The sequence below is a fragment of the Atractosteus spatula genome, chromosome 18 (assembly GCF_055471065.1).
Source record: "Atractosteus spatula isolate fAtrSpa1 chromosome 18, fAtrSpa1.hap1, whole genome shotgun sequence".
In the NCBI taxonomy this organism is placed as follows: Eukaryota; Metazoa; Chordata; class Actinopteri; order Semionotiformes; family Lepisosteidae; genus Atractosteus; species Atractosteus spatula.
The window spans coordinates 4,689,579-4,709,658 of NC_142723.1; the positions used below are offsets into that span (position 1 = coordinate 4,689,579).

Sequence of the window (20,080 nt, forward strand, 5' to 3'; positions counted from 1 at the left end):
GTTTGGTCTCTCTGAAAATGCAGAGGAATGTTACTAAAAGGGCCATCCAATAAGAGACATCTTAAAGCTGTGTCCAATGTGGGACCATCTAATGATATACAGTATAACGCAGATGGACTCTAGGTGGTCTGTTTCTCAACAAGATAATTGGTCAGGAGTTCAAAGAAAGATTCACCAATGGTGGACTTGCAGGGTGGACATCGGGACTATATTTGATAACACCTTCAACCAATCACCAGCTATGATGCTGCACCTTAAAAGCTAGTACCTAATTCATTTTTCCTTAGTTAATTCACTGGCCCCTCCAACTGAACTGGCAATCTGACATTTCCAAACACGACTCTGAAAGAGTGAGTCAGCAAAGTACAGAATTCTGCCCAAGATATTCTTTCTGAAACAGAAGAAAGCACGTGTTCGCAACCCCACTGTGATTTTCATATGATTCATGAAATAAAACCATTGAACTTTTTGTGGACTTCTTTTTGTCAACATCCTGAATATCCTAGCATATTCAGCATCAAGCTATAGCAGAACAGACCGAGTTCTTCCACTTGTCTACCCTGCAGTCAGTTCAGCATGTTAACAGCTGCCAGGCCAGACCACAGAACAACCCAGACCAACTCAGTCTACTCAGCAGGAAGTTTAAAATCATCAAGAACATATTTGGATGGATCTTTATGCACATTATAACTCTTGAGGGTTGAACTATTATTCCAAACATGTTTGGAGTCTAGTTCAAAATAGTAAATGCATATTCATATCTGAGAATATATATGTGATGACATTGTATTAGACTGATATGAACTTGACTGTAACAATTTAATTAATTTATTTTGTCTCTCCTCCTTGTAATCCCTGAGAGAACGATCAGTGTTTCATATCACAGCAGATCATTTCATAAATATATTCAATTACATTTGGTTTTTGTTATGCATGTTTTGGTGTTATATCAATAAATTGTACAGTATATTGTATATTTAGAATCTGTGCGTGCAACAGTTAATTATTGTATTGGATTCCTAAATGTCAGCAAAGTACTGTCGCCATTTATTTTTACGGTTTCTGATTGTTACAGTAAATTAAAATCCTCACATCACTACATTTTAAACATATCCTTCCACTGTAAAGTTCAATATTTTTCTGTATTATTTCCAATAGAAAATAACATATAACGTATGACTTTAGTCAGTCATTAGGAATTCCCTTTGCAAGCAGTAGGTTCATCATGCTGTTTTTCTTTGCACTAAAATAAGTAATTCAACAAAAACATTAACCACAAGAGAGAACAAAATAAACACTGCCATCTTTAACGATACCTAAACTGTCAAGATCTTTGTTCTCCATTCATGCCCTGGAGAAAAAATTCATATTGGGCCAACACAGACCAACTCAATAGTCTGAATTTTAAGATGTGCATTTGAATGTTTAATTGCATTTTTTATAAAGTAAAAGTTATACAATGTTTAAACAGTCTGAAAAAGTTGAATTGCTTTTCTAATAGTATAATTATGTGTGAATAATGATTATTTCAACGATCCAAATATCAGACATAATTGCAAGTTTAATTGCGGTCACGTTGTGATTTTTTTAATGATGATTATAATGATAATGATTTTTATGATGATGATATATAAATAACTCTTGTACATTGCTTAGCAAGCTATTACTATTTTTTTATATTTGTAGCTTTTGCTTATTTAAATGCCTTGAAAGATATTTATATATATATAATATACAAGACATTTATGCAATGCATTTAAATAAGCAGATGCTAGAGACAATATGTGGAAGGAAGAAAAAAAGTCATAATACAGTTCCATCTTCTGTATCATTTAATTGGACAAAGAGCTAATTCATATCAATACCCATAATCCATCTCAACTTGCTCTGGGTCATTAGCATTTATTTGAATGAAAACTTTAAGAGTGTCTGCATGGAATACAATTTTATTAGAGAACCATAAAGGGGGAGTAGGGGTGGGGTTTTTTTTGGCCAGTTCCCTTTTACACGCACAAATCTGCAGTCCACAGAAACAAAGCAATAGGCATTGCTGCAGTGCACTGACGCTGTAAATCGGGTTTGATGTTGTATCCTGCACTGGAAGTGCTTGGAACTGATAAATTGGGTTTGTCAGTTTAATATCAACACAGAACTGTGGTGAACTGCATTACACTTCTATTATGTGACTTGGAACAATGCAGTTGTCATGTACCCCTACATCTTCTATGCTTTATGATGGAGATGTCTAGCAACCAGATTCAGCGGCTGTGCACAACCTCAATTCTGAAACATATCGTATATTCACATTTGCAGACAGTGGCAGCAAAACAGTTGTCCCAGTATGAATATCCTACATTACAGCATTGTATGGAAGAACATTTGGCCATTGGAAACAGCAGGTACCTTATTCTTCTAAATAACTATCTTCATACTTGTTTGTGAATTTGATTTTTTGGAAATACATTTAAGACTTTCTTTTTTAATGCAAAAACCATTACACACCCATCATAAACTAAGAGGTTTCCATATGTTTAATGACACCATTTTTCAGTTAAAAACGAATTTAAGAATCACTGTGAGACATCAAGATTTAAGTCGCTGGCATTTATTAATAATGCGGTAACAATTCTGTTAGAATGGTCCAATCTTTTCTAGCAAATTGCATTATTTCTGTAGTGCCACAAACCTTTTAGGTGGACTCACGCTGCTTATTAGGCAGTAAAACAAGTCAGTGTCAGTCTGATTCTCTGGCCAGCACATGCAGGGGTTTCTGAGCAACATCCAAGCCCTGGGTGCAATGACAGAGCTGCCAGGACTCTCGTCTCATCTTTCCTGCTTCTCTGACTTGGGCTGCCATTGGGCAGACAGTGCACTCATGATTCACAGTCTCTTTTCAGCTCTACGGACAGTGGTATCTCAGTTTGCACAACCACTGTGAGCAGTGCTTGCAGCAACAGAAAGCAAGAGCCATATAATCTATTACAAACGTTGTGAAGGCAATAACATGTTATATCTCAGATACAAATACATTATGTTCATGAGATTAAATGAGCTTTGCCAGGCATTCATTGCTCGAATAAGAGAACTCTGAAAATATATTCACAATGTTCAAAAAGGTCGCCCGATTCTTCATTAATGTTTTTAGAAAATGAAAGACCTGGAATCACTAAATCAACAGTCTGAGAGGACCTGTTTTCTTTTTCAAAGAATGTGCTTCCAGATCATTAATAGCTTTATTGCTGACTTACACTTACACGCTGTAACTTGAGAGGATTCTCATCCACACTGTGAAGTACAAACAAGTACTCCTTGGATTCCACCCACTCAAAACTCATAAAAAAGCGAAAACAGAAAAAGGCTAGCACCGCATACTGAATAAAAGCCCAGAATATTTTTTACGTCTTAAATCTAATAGTGTCAGTGGGCAGCATGTTGATGTGGAATTAATTAACATAATTACTTTGCATCCCAACTTCTTGATCTCTGCAGCTGTCAGCACACGGATGAGAGAGGAGGAAAAGCTCAAGACAGCACTGTGGTCAGAGGGCCATCACTGGAGCAGTCAGATGGATCAACACAGGGAGCTTACAGAGATCAAATTTGTGAGGAAAAAAACTGAGAACGGCTTCCTGATTCACTCATCTGCGTTCCTGCTATGAATGCTGCCATATCTTCTGTGATTGCATCCCATGCTTCTCCATTTGACATTCAAAGCCACTGCTGAGTGCTGCTGTATGTGCAAAAAGGCAAAGTCTAAACTAGATGTCGCAAGAGGAACTATGAATGTCTCAACTCACAGAACCAAGAACTGTGAAATGAGGGAGCTGATGCAGATAATAAGGAAGAGAACTTTGAGAGGTGCAGACTTAATTTAACTCAATTATGAGTGTCAACACTCACTGCGTATATTTAACCATACCGCACTATCATTACTTTTTATTCTATATATATTACTGCTACTTAAACATAATCATGGCAGTTACACCCTATATTCAGAATAACAGGCCCGATCTGCCTTTTTAATCTGGATAGAAAGCTGAATCTTCTGTTTTTCTCAGTTTTCAATTACAGTGTACATTTCAGATCCACCACTAGTTGTACTGTACCAAAATAAAGGGAAATATCTAACTTTTTTAATATTCTTTATTCCCATGGAGAGTAGGTGCAAAAGAGGAGTTTACTGCTCATTTTCCTCCTTTAGGCTGTGAGAAAATGCAATTTTTGAGATGCAATTGAACTGCTTCGAAATCATCTCCTCTTAAGATCATGCTATGTGTATTCATGTAGGCTTTATCTTGTCAATACATTTCTCTGGTCTGATGCTAAAATTGATTTAACGTTTGGGTAAAATCAAAGGGATCAATCTCTCCCTTTGTTTTGGTTTTATAACCATCATTTATTCCCCATTGTCATTAAAAACTTAAAATCACATTTTTCCAAATGAAAGTAGTAACAATGGAGTTGCAAACATTGTAATTTGTAGCCCTTTATTCTTTCTGTCCACCTTTAAACAAGAATATGAATCATTTCTAATTATCACCAACATGCCTGGGTGCCATGAAGATGCGCTCATTCGATCTACACAAAGACATGGGCTTATGGATTATGGCCTTAACAATGTTGCTATTTATTCAACATCTGAAAACTGAAGAATAATCGACACATTTTTAGACTTTCACACTTCTTTAAGAACCCTACTAGTGCTACTGTAGACTGTTGACAACGCACGAATTCAAGGCTTTGCCATATTCCTCCTTTAAACACCATTCAGACCGATAGATAGCGATTAAAAGGAGGTAATTACTTAATAATAACATGTTAACCTCAAAATATGATGTGCCTTTCTCTTGTCTATTTATGGAATGATTTTGCGAAAAAATAACTGAAAAGTTACTTTATGTCCTTCTTAAAATGTATTTAGAGAACTCAAGATTTCAACTAACAGAAATAAATTAATGGAATGAATGCAGTTCATTTTCTAACCACACAAATTTGTGTCACATAAGACTTATGCTGTGAGACAACCAACACTTAGGTGGTTTTTGCAAACACCTGTGAATTTTGCAGATTAACTTACCTTAATCTTGTAACACAAAAATGTTCTGCTGATTAAACATGTGTCAACCATCATTAGATAAAAGAGCCAACATAAATGTGACAGAAAAACGATATACTGTATGACTCAGATTTTCAAATGATATTTCCTCTTCACCCTACAACACATTGGGGTTGAAATTGCCACAGAGATTTACCCTGCAGCAAAACACATTTAGTCTCATGTTGCAATTGGCATGTCTTTGGAAACTGAAATGACATCTGTCGGTTTACAGAGTATTTACAGGGAGCATGTCGAGAAATCCCTAAAGAGCACAATCTGTCGATGGTCATAGCACTCCACCGGATCCAACACATCCTGTATGTACAAGTAATGCACTGAAAACTGAATCAAAATGCAGTTTTATACTGTTCATTGTAGGCTGTGTCTGTCAAAGCTCTACAGTATTCAGTTCCAGCATATTTGACCTTACCTTTTCCCACTCCCTGTCCTTGTTCAAAACTATGACCACAAGTTTGGGGTTTGCTTGGTACCCATCTTCTGTGAAGGACAAGTCTCTGCCATCCCAGGTCACATTCATCATATATCTGAAAGACAAATATTCAGGAAAAAATTAATGAGGAGTCAAGCACCTAATGAGCTACCTAATTCAGTCATCAGGTTATCACAGATGAAAAATGTGCGGGGAATATTATTACTCTCCCTGAAAACCCGAGTCTGCATTTTTTTGAAAGCATCCCAGCTATTTTTGAGACCCAGGTATATACTTAGCACGACACACCAAACTATGATCACCTGGAAATATTCAGGGTAAATGCAAAGTAAAGCACATATCACTGATAGGAAAAAAAAACACTGAAGTGTGTTCTCTGTTATTTGATTGGGAAAAGCTCTATTTTGCTGTTACATTGTTTTTAATTTTGAGCTCAGCTCATGACATGACCTTATCACTGCTGAATTTCCAATATTATCCCCTGTTTTGGTTCTGGAAACAGGAGCCACAGCACATTTTGATATTTTCATTCACCTTATGGCAAGTGGAAGGAAGATTTTTTTTTTCCCAAAAGGTGTTTTACAACTCTGGACTCAACATTGTCTTTTTCTCTGCAGCTCTGCTCCATCTAACACACCTGTGCTCATTTAAATTAGCAACTTATTTGTAACTTATTTACAAATTAGAATAATTTTCAAATTAAATGTATGAAATTTGAATATTAACCAATGATTGAATTGATTGATTTTTCCTTTGTTTTTGTGCTTTCTACGACGAAGCCTTTTGGACTAAGAAAATAAATCACCAGACCACTTTAAGAAAATGAAAAAGATGCTCTGGTTTCAACCAAGCTGTTTGCCCCTACTCATTTGCAAATTGAACAATCATAAGAAACAAATGTGTTGAATTTATGGAATTCAAAAACAAGATATTCCATTAGGAACATTCTAGATGATAAAGCTAACAAACAGTATAAAATCAAACTCATTACTGTGCATCCTTGCCCATTCACAGGGATTTTTACCCTTATCCCTACTGTCCTTGAGCTGCTTGAAGGACATATTACTTAGTTTATGAACTCTTGAGATTACAGCACAATTTCAGCAGCACCAGCTGACACCATCACTACACAACCAGAAGCCTGTTGGAAGAGGCTCAATCTAATTCTTCTTTTTTGTTTTGGACCATCAAACACTGATCCCCTTGGCATTCAGAACTGCAGATACTTGTCCCACAGAATCGAAGGAGCTCAATCAGCAGCGACCCATTGCAAGGATCACGCTCTGTTTAGCTTGAATCAGGCGTCTCTCCAAGCTGCAACAGACGAGAGCTACATTGGTGCCAGGAGCCTCTCTGGCAGCAGAGGCAGAGGACTTGACCTGCAAAAGCCTACTTTACTCCGTTATCAAACAAAGCATTCCAAACAGATTCTTGTAAAAAGACCTTGCATTGAATTTTCAGAGGGTTTGAAATTCTCTTGGCCCACAACTTAGACAAGGCTGGTATTGTCTATTGTTGCTGGTCTATCTCTTCCCAGCATGCTAAATACTGTAGGTTGGTGGCAGAAGCATGCATTATATTATGATATTCATTTGATTAGAGTATAAACAGGCATTCTGTTCGCATCTGTTTGAAAGTCACTGGGATAAAGAGCATGTCTGCATGATGAAAAAAAGGGATGTCGAGGGAAGTAGATACTCTAATATTTAGCAGAGCACCAGAAACAAAACACAAACAACTTTCTCCCTGTCATACTGAATCCAATTTCTCAGCCTATCCTAATACTATACTCAAAGTTTGGGAGATGAAGTGACGTGAGAGTTTTAATTTACTATAACGATTATAAACTGGTACAGCAAATTGTAAGAGTACTTGACAACTTTAAGGAATCAATCAATCAAACATAATAATTTACAGTCTCACATACAGATTCTAAATACAATACAATGTATTGATATAACACTAAATCAATTCATAACAAACATAACAGAATTTATTTGTGAAACAATGTGTTTTGATATAAAAGATTGATTGTTCACTCAGACATTTCAAGAAGAAGAATTAAAATATTTCACCTATAACTTGTTATGGTCTACCTTGTGTTTGATCCGTCTCATTTAATTACATCACACTCTTATTCTCGGATATACGTAAATATGTATCTACTACCGTGAACTAAACATCAAACACATTTGGAATAAAAAAATAAACTCGAGAATTATAATGCAATTAAAGAAGTTTTTTACTCAAAGATCCATTGGCCACACATCCTTGATAAAGCTAAACTGGGGAGCTCTGCCAGATGCTAACATCTTGCTGAAAAGTCTATAAAAACAGCTTATGCATAGTTGTCTTCTTGGGTCCAGCTGCATAGTAGACAGGTGAAAGAACTCGGTTCATTCCGGTTATCCCTTGGTCCTGAATATATTCGGATATTCATGATGTCGAAAAAAACTCCAACTCTCTTATTTCATTGATATGATGAAAATAACAGTGGGTTTGTGTACACAAAATTTCTTCTGCTTCAGAAAGAATATATTGGGCAGAATTCTGTATTTTACTCACTCTTTCGGACTAATAGTCATGTGTTTGGAAAAGTCAGATTGCCAGCTCAGTTGGAGAGAGATGTGGAGCCAGTCAGTTAACCAAAGAAAAATGAGTTAAGTATTAGCTTTTAAATGGAGAAATCTCAGCTGGTGATTGGTCAGGATACTGCCAGGTTTAGTTGCTGTACCCATCGCGCAGGTCCCTCATTGATGGATTTTCCTTGGGTGATGAACAATGACCCCTTACCCATTGTCTCAGGGAGAAGCAGGCAAGAGACTCACTGAAGCCCATTGGAGCTTAGCTGTTTATCATTAGATGGTTCTGTATTGGACACAGGTCTATGATGTCTCTTATCAGAAGGCCTCTTAGCAGCCAAACTCTGCATTTACACAAAAGCCAAAGCTGTCTTGTTAAGGCAAAAGAAAGATTATATAAACCAATAACACTTAATTTTAAGTGTAAGAACATGCCTTACCACTACAAATGAAAACAATTACTAGAAAGACCAATAATTCTAATTATGTGTGCTCTTTTGATGCTGCAATACTCTACTAAAAACTAAAGTTGTCAGTGCATTATGCCTTTAAAAAAAGATTTATTCTGTTATAATATTAGAAAAAAATAGTCAATGCATCTGTATGGATCCTACATAGATGACTTTTTTCAACCAATATATTCTAATTGGACTCCAGAGATTTATACATTTTCACCTTGAGATGATTCATGATGCTGTGGCAGTTTTTGGTGAATATCTGCAGTGAAGCACAGTCTGAAATTGGGAGCACTAAAGGTCTGGAGTGCTAATGTCACACTGCTGTTTATCTTTCATGAAATTTAACTTGTGGATGAACATACCTCATGGACATGTGACAGATTCTTTCAAAACATAAAAATGTCATCTTAGAAATTATGAAACACATGAATTCAGCATCACAAAATTCAAGTGGGTGTATTAAACAGAAACAAATGCAGCTAAAAAAAAAGAACTATGGAACTATACAGTATGTATGTAATTTCAGGCTAAACTCAGAAAATCCAAATACAAACCGTCAGAAAATCCAAAAAAATGGTGGGTTTATTTTGCTTATATGCCTATACTTTCAATACCAGATGCAAGACTTTGAAAGATATAATCAGTTTCATTCAAACTGAGCTCTTAGGACATTTCAGACAACATTCCTTTAGGGCAATGCACTGTTCATATCCATTATTGTCTGAAAAATACAATTCACTGAAAAATAATAATAATCTAAAATGACTTTGAAATCTTGACAAACCAAAGAGAATGCACCAAGAATGGTAAAATTCTGGTTTTTGAATACTATTCTGTTATTGGAAATGTCGTCTTGAAATGTGATCTCACTGAGCACGGTTTCAGACTTATCTAGGGTAAGAGTCAGAAAGCCCATTAAATCTTGGGTTTAATTGGTTATATCCCTGCTATTCTAAACGCAAATGCAGGAGTTTGAAAACTACAATCAGTTTCTTTCAAACCTTTCCTATAAGGGCAAATTAGAAAACATTTCTTTTCGGAAGTGCTTACTACTGTACATACCCATATATGTCAGAAAAAAATGTTTAGAAAACTTTGAAATATCACCTTTCCTAAAAATCATTTCTGTCCTAAAACACAGCCATGCCATCAAAATTTGTCTACGTTTTGTGGGAATCCTAACCCTAACCCTAGCTTGGGGTTTCGCTAGGGTTAGGGTTAGGGTTCTGACACTCCTAAAAGAGTTTCCACAAAAGTCCACTCAATTAAGAGTAAAATAGACTTCACTAAATCAAAATATTACTCTGAAATGGCTTAGGAATCTAGACAAACCAAGAGAATGTACCACGAATGGCAAAATTCTATTTTTGGGAAAATACTCTGTTTTTGGAAATGTCATTTTGAAATGTGATCTCAATAAGTACAGTTACCGGCTTAACTAGAAAAAGTGTCAGAAAACCCTTTCAAAGGTGGGTTTCTATGCTCATATGTCTATAATTTCAATGCCAAATGCAAGAGTTTGAAAAGTACCAGCAGTTTCTATCAACAATTTGCTTTAAGGGCAATTTAGACAACATTCCTTTTGGGCACTGCATACTACATACCCATATATGTCAGAAAAAAATGTTTAGAAAACTTTGAAATATCGCCTTTCCTAAATATTAGTTCTGTCCTAAAACACAGCCATGCCATCAAAATTTGTCTACGTTTTGTGGGAATCCTAACCCTAACCCTAGCTAGGGGTGATGCTAGGGTTAGGGTTCAGACACTCCTAAATGAGTTCCCACAAACTTCCACTCAATTAAGTGTAAAATATATTTCACTAAATCAGAATATTACTCTGAAATGGCTTAGGAATCTAGACAAACCAAAGGGAATGAACCACGAATGGCAGAATTCTATTTTTTTGGATAATACTCTGTTAATGGAAATTTCATTTTGAAATGTGTTCTCAATAAGTACAGTTACCGGCTTAACTAGAAAAAGAGTCAGAAAACCCTTTCAAAGGTGGGTTTCTATGCTCATATGTCTATAATTTCAATGCCAAATGCAACAGTTTGAAAAGTACCAGCAGTTTCTATCAACAGTTTGCTTTTAGGGCAATTTAGAAACCATTCCTTTTGGGCACTGCATACTACATACTCATATATGTCAGAAAAAAATGTTTAGAAAACTTTCAAATATCGCCTTTCCTAAATATTAGTTCTATCCTAAAACACAGCCACGCCATCAAAAATTGTATACGTTTTGTGGGAATCCTAACCCTAACCCTAGCTAGGGGTTTCACTAGGGTTAGGGTTCAGATACTCCTAACTGACTTTCCACAAACTTCCACTCAATTAAGTTTAAAATCTACTTCACTAAATCAAAATATTACTCTGAAATGGCTTAGGAATCTAGACAAACCAAAAGGAACGTACCATGAATGGCAAAATTCTATTTTTGGGAAAATACTCTGTTATTGGAAATGTCATTTTGAAATGTGTTCTCAATAAGTACAGTTACTGGCTTAACTAGAAAAAGTGTCAGAAAACCCTTTCAAAGGTGGGTTTCTATGCTCATATGCCTATAATTTCAATGCCAAATGCAAGAGTTTGAAAAGTACCAGCAGTTTCTATCAACAGTTTGCTTTTAGGGTAATTTAGAAAACATTCCTTTTGGGCAATGTATACTACATACCCATAATGTATGTCAGAAAAAAATGTTTAGAAAACTTTGAAATATCACCTTTCCTAAATATCATTTCTGTCCTAAAACACAGCCATGCCATCAAAATTTGTCTACGTTTTGTGGGAATCCTAACCCTAACCCTAGCAAGGGGTTTCGCTAAGGTTAGGGTTAGGGTTCTGACACTCCTAAAAGAGTTTCACAAACTTCCACTCAATTAAGAGTAAAATAGACTTCACTAAATCAAAATATTACTCTGAAATGGCTTAGGAATCTAGACAAACCAAAGGGAATGAACCACGAATGGCAGAATTCTATTTTTTGGATAATACTCTGTTAATGGAAATTTCATTCTGAAATGTGTTCTCAATAAGTACAGTTACTGGCTTAACTAGAAAAAGTGTCAGAAAACCCTTTCAAAGGTGGGTTTCTATGCTCATATGTCTATAATTTCAATGACAAATGCAAGAGTTTGAAAAGTACCAGCAGTTTCTATCAACAATTTGCTTTTAGGGCAATTTAGACAACATTCCTTTTGGGCAATGCATACTACATACCCATATATGTCAGAAAAAAATGTTTAGAAAACTTTGAAATATAGCCTTTCCTAAATATCATTTCTGTCCTAAAACACAGCCATGCCATCAAAAATTGTCTATGTTTTGTGGGAATCCTAACCCTAACCCTAGCTAGGGGTTTCACTAGGCTTAGGGTTAGGGTTCAGACACTCCTAAAAGAGTTTCCACAAACTTCCACTCAATTAAGTTTAAAATCTACTTCACTTAATCAAAATATTACTCTGAAATGGCTTAGGAATCTAGACAAACCAAAAGGAACGTACCACGAATGGCAAAATTCTATTCTTGGGAAAGTACTCTGTTATTGGAAATGTCATTTTGAAATGTGTTCTCAATAAGTACAGTTACTGGCTTAACTAGAAAAAGTGTCAGAAAACCCTTTCAAAGGTGGGTTTCTATGCTCATATGCCTATAATTTCAATGCCAAATGCAAGAGTTTGAAAAGTACCAGCAGTTTCTATCAACAGTTTGCTTTTAGGGCAATTTAGAAAACATTCCTTTTGGGCAATGTATACTACATACCCATAATGTATGTCAGAAAAAAATGTTTAGAAAACTTTGAAATATCACCTTTCCTAAATATCATTTCTATCCTAAAACACAGCCATGCCATCAAAATTTGTCTATGTTTTGTGGGAATCCTAACCCTAACCCTAGCTAGGGGTTTCGCTAGGGTTAGGGTTAGGGTTCAGACACTCCTAAAAGAGTTTCCACAAACTTCCACTCAATTAAGTTTAAAATCTACTTCACTTAATCAAAATATTACTCTGAAATGGCTTAGGAATCTAGACAAACCAAAAGGAACGTACCACGAATGGCAAAATTCTATTCTTGGGAAAGTACTCTGTTATTGGAAATGTCATTTTGAAATGTGTTCTCAATAAGTACAGTTACTGGCTTAAATAGAAAAAGTGTCAGAAAACCCTTTCAAAGGTGGGTTTCTATGCTGATATGCCTATAATTTCAATGCCAAAAGCAAGAGTTTGTAAAGTACCAGCAGTTTCTGTCAACAGTTTGCTTTTAGGGCAATTTAGAAAACATTCCTTTTGGGCAATGTATACTACATACCCATAATGTGTGTCAGAAAAAAATGTTTAGAAAACTTTGAAATATCACCTTTCCTAAATATCATTTCTATCCTAAAACACAGCCATGCCATCAAAATTTGTCTATGTTTTGTGGGAATCCTAACCCTAACCCTAGCTAGGGGTTTCGCTAGGGTTAGGGTTAGGGTTCAGACACTCCTAAAAGAGTTTCCACAAACTTCCACTCAATTAAGAGTAAAATAGACTTCACTAAATCAAAATATTACTCTGAAATGGCTTAGGAATCTAGACAAACCAAGACAATGTACCACGAATGGCAAAATTCTATTTTTGGGAAAATACTCTGTTATTGGAAATGTCATTTTGAAATGTGATCTCAATAAGTACAGTTACTGGCTTAACTAGAAAAAGTGTCAGAAAACCCTTTCAAAGGTGGGTTTCTATGCTCATATGTCTATAATTTCAATGCCAAATGCAAGAGTTTGAAAAGTACCAGCAGTTTCTATCAACAGACTGCTTTTAGGGCAATTTAGAAAACATTCCTTTTGGGCACTGCATACTACATACCCATATATGTCAGAAAAAAATGTTTAGAAAACTTTGAAATATCGCCTTTCCTAAATATTATTTCTGTCCTAAAACACAGCCATGCCATCAAAAATTGTCTACGTTTTGTGGGAATCCTAACCCTAACCCTAGCTAGGGGTGTTGCTAGGGTTAGGGTTCAGACACTCCTAAATGAGTTCCCACAAACTTCCACTCAATTAAGTGTAAAATATACTTCACTAAATCAAAATATTACTCTGAAATGGCTTAGGAATCTAGACAAACCAAAGGGAATGAACCACGAATGGCAGAATTCTATTTTTTGGATAATACTCTGTTAATGGAAATTTCATTTTGAAATGTGTTCTCAATAAGTACAGTTACCGGCTTAACTAGAAAAAGAGTCAGAAAACCTTTTCAAAGGTGGGTTTCTATGCTCATATGTCTATAATTTTAATGCCAAATGCAAGAGTTTGAAAAGTACCAGCAGTTTCTATCAACAGTTTGCTTTTAGGACAATTTAGAAAACATTCCTTTTGGGCACTGCATACTACACACTCATATATGTCAGAAAAAAATGTTTAGAAAACTTTGAAATATCGCCTTTCCTAAATATTAGTTCTGTCCTAAAACACAGCCATGCCATCAAAAATTGTCTACGTTTTGTGGGAATCCTAACCCTAACCCTAGGTACGGGTTTCACTAGGGTTAGGGTTCAGAAACTCCTAACTGAGTTTCCACAAACTTCCACTCAATTAAGAGTAAAATAGACTTCACTAAATCAAAATATTACTCTGAAATGGCTTAGGAATCTAGACAAACCAAGAGAATGTAGCAGGAAAGGCAAAATTCTATTTTTGAGAAAATACTCTGTTATTGGAAATGTCATTTTGAAATGTGATCTCAATAAGTACAGTTACTGGCTTAACTAGAAAAAGTGTCAGAAAACCCTTTCAAAGGTGGGTTTCTATGCTCATATGTCTATAATTTCAATGACAAATGCAAGAGTTTGAAAAGTACCAGCAGTTTCTATCAACAATTTGCTTTTAGGGCAATTTAGACAACATTCCTTTTGGGCAATGCATACTACATACCCATATATGTCAGAAAAAAATGTTTAGAAAACTTTGAAATATAGCCTTTCCTAAATATCATTTCTGTCCTAAAACACAGCCATGCCATCAAAAATTGTCTATGTTTTGTGGGAATCCTAACCCTAACCCTAGCTAGGGGTTTCACTAGGCTTAGGGTTAGGGTTCAGACACTCCTAAAAGAGTTTCCACAAACTTCCACTCAATTAAGTTTAAAATCTACTTCACTTAATCAAAATATTACTCTGAAATGGCTTAGGAATCTAGACAAACCAAAAGGAACGTACCACGAATGGCAAAATTCTATTCTTGGGAAAGTACTCTGTTATTGGAAATGTCATTTTGAAATGTGTTCTCAATAAGTACAGTTACTGGCTTAAATAGAAAAAGTGTCAGAAAACCCTTTCAAAGGTGGGTTTCTATGCTGATATGCCTATAATTTCAATGCCAAAAGCAAGAGTTTGTAAAGTACCAGCAGTTTCTGTCAACAGTTTGCTTTTAGGGCAATTTAGAAAACATTCCTTTTGGGCAATGTATACTACATACCCATAATGTGTGTCAGAAAAAAATGTTTAGAAAACTTTGAAATATCACCTTTCCTAAATATCATTTCTATCCTAAAACACAGCCATGCCATCAAAATTTGTCTATGTTTTGTGGGAATCCTAACCCTAACCCTAGCTAGGGGTTTCGCTAGGGTTAGGGTTAGGGTTCAGACACTCCTAAAAGAGTTTCCACAAACTTCCACTCAATTAAGAGTAAAATAGACTTCACTAAATCAAAATATTACTCTGAAATGGCTTAGGAATCTAGACAAACCAGAGGGAATGAACCACGAATGGCAGAATTCTATTTTTTGGATAAATTTCCGGCTTAACTGTTAATGGAAATTTCATTTTGAAATGTGTTCTCAATAAGTACAGTTACCGGCTTAACTAGAAAAAGAGTCAGAAAACCCTTTCAAAGGTGGGTTTCTATGCTCATATGTCTATAATTTCAATGCCAAATGCAAGAGTTTGAAAAGTACCAGCAGTTTCTATCAACAGTTTGCTTTTAGGGCAATTTAGAAAACATTCCTTTTGGACATTGCATACTACATACTCATATATGTCAGAAAAAAATGTTTAGAAAACTTTGAAATATCGCCTTTCCTAAATATCATTTCTGTCCTAAAACACAGCCATGCCATCAAAAATTGTCTACGTTTTGTGGGAATCCTAACCCTAACCCTAGCTAGGGGTTTCACTAGGGTTAGGGTTCAGAAACTCCTAACTGAGTTTCCACAAACTTCCACTCAATTAAGAGTAAAATAGACTTCACTAAATCAAAATATTACTCTGAAATGGCTTAGGAATCTACACAAACCAAGAGAATGTAGCAGGAAAGGCAAAATTCTATTTTTGAGAAAATACTGTGTTATTGGAAATGTCATTTTGAAATGTGATCTCAATAAGTACAGTTACTGGCTTAACTAGAAAAAGTGTCAGAAAACCCTTTCAAAGGTGGGTTTCTATGCTGATATGCCTATAATTTCAATGCCAAAAGCAAGAGTTTGTAAAGTACCAGCAGTTTCTGTCAACAGTTTGCTTTTAGGGCAATTTAGAAAACATTCCTTTTGGGCAATGTATACTACATACCCATAATGTGTGTCAGAAAAAAATGTTTAGAAAACTTTGAAATATCACCTTTCCTAAATATCATTTCTATCCTAAAACACAGCCATGCCATCAAAATTTGTCTATGTTTTGGGGGAATCCTAACCCTAACCCTAGCTAGGGGTTTCGCTAGGGTTAGGGTTAGGGTTCAGACACTCCTAAAAGAGTTTCCACAAACTTCCACTCAATTAAGAGTAAAATAGACTTCACTAAATCAAAATATTACTCTGAAATGGCTTAGGAATCTAGACAAACCAGAGGGGATGAACCACGAATGGCAGAATTCTATTTTTTGGATAAATTTCCGGCTTAACTGTTAATGGAAATTTCATTTTGAAATGTGTTCTCAATAAGTACAGTTACCGGCTTAACTAGAAAAAGAGTCAGAAAACCCTTTCAAAGGTGGGTTTCTATGCTCATATGTCTATAATTTCAATGCCAAATGCAAGAGTTTGAAAAGTACCAGCAGTTTCTATCAACAGTTTGCTTTTAGGGCAATTTAGAAAACATTCCTTTTGGGCACTGCATACTACATACCCATATATGTCAGAAAAAAATGTTTAGAAAACTTTGAAATATCACCTTTCCTAAATATTATTTCTGTCCTAAAACACAGCCATGCCATCAAAAATTGTCTACGTTTTGTGGGAATCCTAACCCTAACCCTAGCTAGGGGTTTCACTAGGGTTAGGGTTCAGACACTCCTAACTGAGTTTCCACAAACTTCCACTCAATTAAGAGTAAAATAGACTTCACTAAATCAAAATATTACTCTGAAATGGCTTAGGAATCTAGACAAACCAAAAGGAACGTACCACAATGGCAAAATTCTATTCTTGGGAAAGTACTCTGTTATTGGAAATGTCATTTTGAAATGTGTTCTCAATAAGTACAGTTACTGGCTTAACTAGAAAAAGTGTCAGAAAACCCTTTCAAAGGTGGGTTTCTATGCTGATATGCCTATAATTTCAATGCCAAAAGCAAGAGTTTGTAAAGTACCAGCAGTTTCTGTCAACAGTTTGCTTTTAGGGCAATTTAGAAAACATTCCTTTTGGGCAATGTATACTACATACCCATAATGTGTGTCAGAAAAAAATGTTTGGAAAACTTTGAAATATCACCTTTCCTAAATATCATTTCTATCCTAAAACACAGCCATGCCATCAAAATTTGTCTATGTTTTGAGGGAATCCTAACCCTAACCCTAGCTAGGGGTTTCGCTAGGGTTAGGGTTAGGGTTCAGACACTCCTAAAAGAGTTTCCACAAACTTCCACTCAATTAAGAGTAAAATAGACTTCACTAAATCAAAATATTACTCTGAAATGGCTTAGGAATCTAGACAAACCAAGACAATGTACCACGAATGGCAAAATTCTATTTTTGGGAAAATACTCTGTTATTGGAAATGTCATTTTGAAATGTGATCTCAATAAGTACAGTTACTGGCTTAACTAGAAAAAGTGTCAGAAAACCCTTTCAAAGGTGGGTTTCTATGCTCATATGTCTATAATTTCAATGCCAAATGCAAGAGTTTGAAAAGTACCAGCAGTTTCTATCAACAGACTGCTTTTAGGGCAATTTAGAAAACATTCCTTTTGGGCACTGCATACTACATACCCATATATGTCAGAAAAAAATGTTTAGAAAACTTTGAAATATCGCCTTTCCTAAATATTATTTCTGTCCTAAAACACAGCCATGCCATCAAAATTTGTCTACGTTTTGTGGGAATCCTAACCCTAACCCTAGCTTGGGGTTTCGCTAGGGTTAGGGTTAGGGTTCTGACACTCCTAAAAGAGTTTCCACAAAAGTCCACTCAATTAAGAGTAAAATAGACTTCACTAAATCAAAATATTACTCTGAAATGGCTTAGGAATCTAGACAAACCAAGAGAATGTACCACGAATGGCAAAATTCTATTTTTGGGAAAATACTCTGTTTTTGGAAATGTCATTTTGAAATGTGATCTCAATAAGTACAGTTACCGGCTTAACTAGAAAAAGTGTCAGAAAACCCTTTCAAAGGTGGGTTTCTATGCTCATATGTCTATAATTTCAATGCCAAATGCAAGAGTTTGAAAAGTACCAGCAGTTTCTATCAACAATTTGCTTTAAGGGCAATTTAGACAACATTCCTTTTGGGCACTGCATACTACATACCCATATATGTCAGAAAAAAATGTTTAGAAAACTTTGAAATATCGCCTTTCCTAAATATTAGTTCTGTCCTAAAACACAGCCATGCCATCAAAATTTGTCTACGTTTTGTGGGAATCCTAACCCTAACCCTAGCTTGGGGTTTCGCTAGGGTTAGGGTTAGGGTTCTGACACTCCTAAAAGAGTTTCCACAAAAGTCCACTCAATTAAGAGTAAAATAGACTTCACTAAATCAAAATATTACTCTGAAATGGCTTAGGAATCTAGACAAACCAAGAGAATGTACCACGAATGGCAAAATTCTATTTTTGGGAAAATACTCTGTTTTTGGAAATGTCATTTTGAAATGTGATCTCAATAAGTACAGTTACCGGCTTAACTAGAAAAAGTGTCAGAAAACCCTTTCAAAGGTGGGTTTCTATGCTCATATGTCTATAATTTCAATGCCAAATGCAAGAGTTTGAAAAGTACCAGCAGTTTCTATCAACAATTTGCTTTAAGGGCAATTTAGACAACATTCCTTTTGGGCACTGCATACTACATACCCATATATGTCAGAAAAAAATGTTTAGAAAACTTTGAAATATCGCCTTTCCTAAATATTAGTTCTGTCCTAAAACACAGCCATGCCATCAAAATTTGTCTACGTTTTGTGGGAATCCTAACCCTAACCCTAGCTAGGGGTGATGCTAGGGTTAGGGTTCAGACACTCCTAAATGAGTTCCCACAAACTTCCACTCAATTAAGTGTAAAATATATTTCACTAAATCAGAATATTACTCTGAAATGGCTTAGGAATCTAGACAAACCAAAGGGAATGAACCACGAATGGCAGAATTCTATTTTTTTGGATAATACTCTGTTAATGGAAATTTCATTTTGAAATGTGTTCTCAATAAGTACAGTTACCGGCTTAACTAGAAAAAGAGTCAGAAAACCCTTTCAAAGGTGGGTTTCTATGCTCATATGTCTATAATTTCAATGCCAAATGCAAGAGTTTGAAAAGTACCAGCAGTTTCTATCAACAGTTTGCTTTTAGGGCAATTTAGAAACCATTCCTTTTGGGCACTGCATACTACATACTCATATATGTCAGAAAAAAATGTTTAGAAAACTTTGAAATATCGCCTTTCCTAAATATTAGTTCTATCCTAAAACACAGCCACGCCATCAAAAATTGTCTACGTTTTGTGGGAATCCTAACCCTAACCCTAGCTAGGGGTTTCACTAGGGTTAGGGTTCAGACACTCCTAACTGACTTTCCACAAACTTCCACTCAATTAAGTTTAAAATCTAGTTCACTAAATCAAAATATTACTCTGAAATGGCTTAGGAATCTAGACAAACCAAAAGGAACGTACCATGAATGGCAAAATTCTATTTTTGGGAAAATACTCTGTTATTGGAAATGTCATTTTGAAATGTGTTCTCAATAAGTACAGTTACTGGCTTAACTAGAAAAAGTGTCAGAAAACCCTTTCAAAGGTGGGTTTCTATGCTCATATGCCTATAATTTCAATGCCAAATGCAAGAGTTTGAAAAGTACCAGCAGTTTCTACCAACAGTTTGCTTTTAGGGTAATTTAGAAAACATTCCTTTTGGGCAATGTATACTACATACCCATAATGTATGTCAGAAAAAAATGTTTAGAAAACTTTGAAATATCACCTTTCCTAAATATCATTTCTGTCCTAAAACACAGCCATGCCATCAAAATTTGTCTACGTTTTGTGGGAATCCTAACCCTAACC

General features: G+C 35.6%; 1 protein-coding gene across 1 annotated transcript in view; it reads right to left on the bottom strand.

Annotated features, from left to right (window-relative positions):
- Positions 1 to 20,080, bottom strand: part of grin2aa (glutamate receptor, ionotropic, N-methyl D-aspartate 2A, a) — a 138,854-nt gene that overhangs the window by 31,273 nt on the left and 87,501 nt on the right. Inside the window, exon 4 of the mRNA XM_088936583.1 lies at positions 5,529 to 5,643. Within this exon, the coding sequence (XP_088792709.1) occupies positions 5,529 to 5,643 (115 nt within the window). The remainder of the gene's footprint in view (positions 1 to 5,528; positions 5,644 to 20,080) is intronic.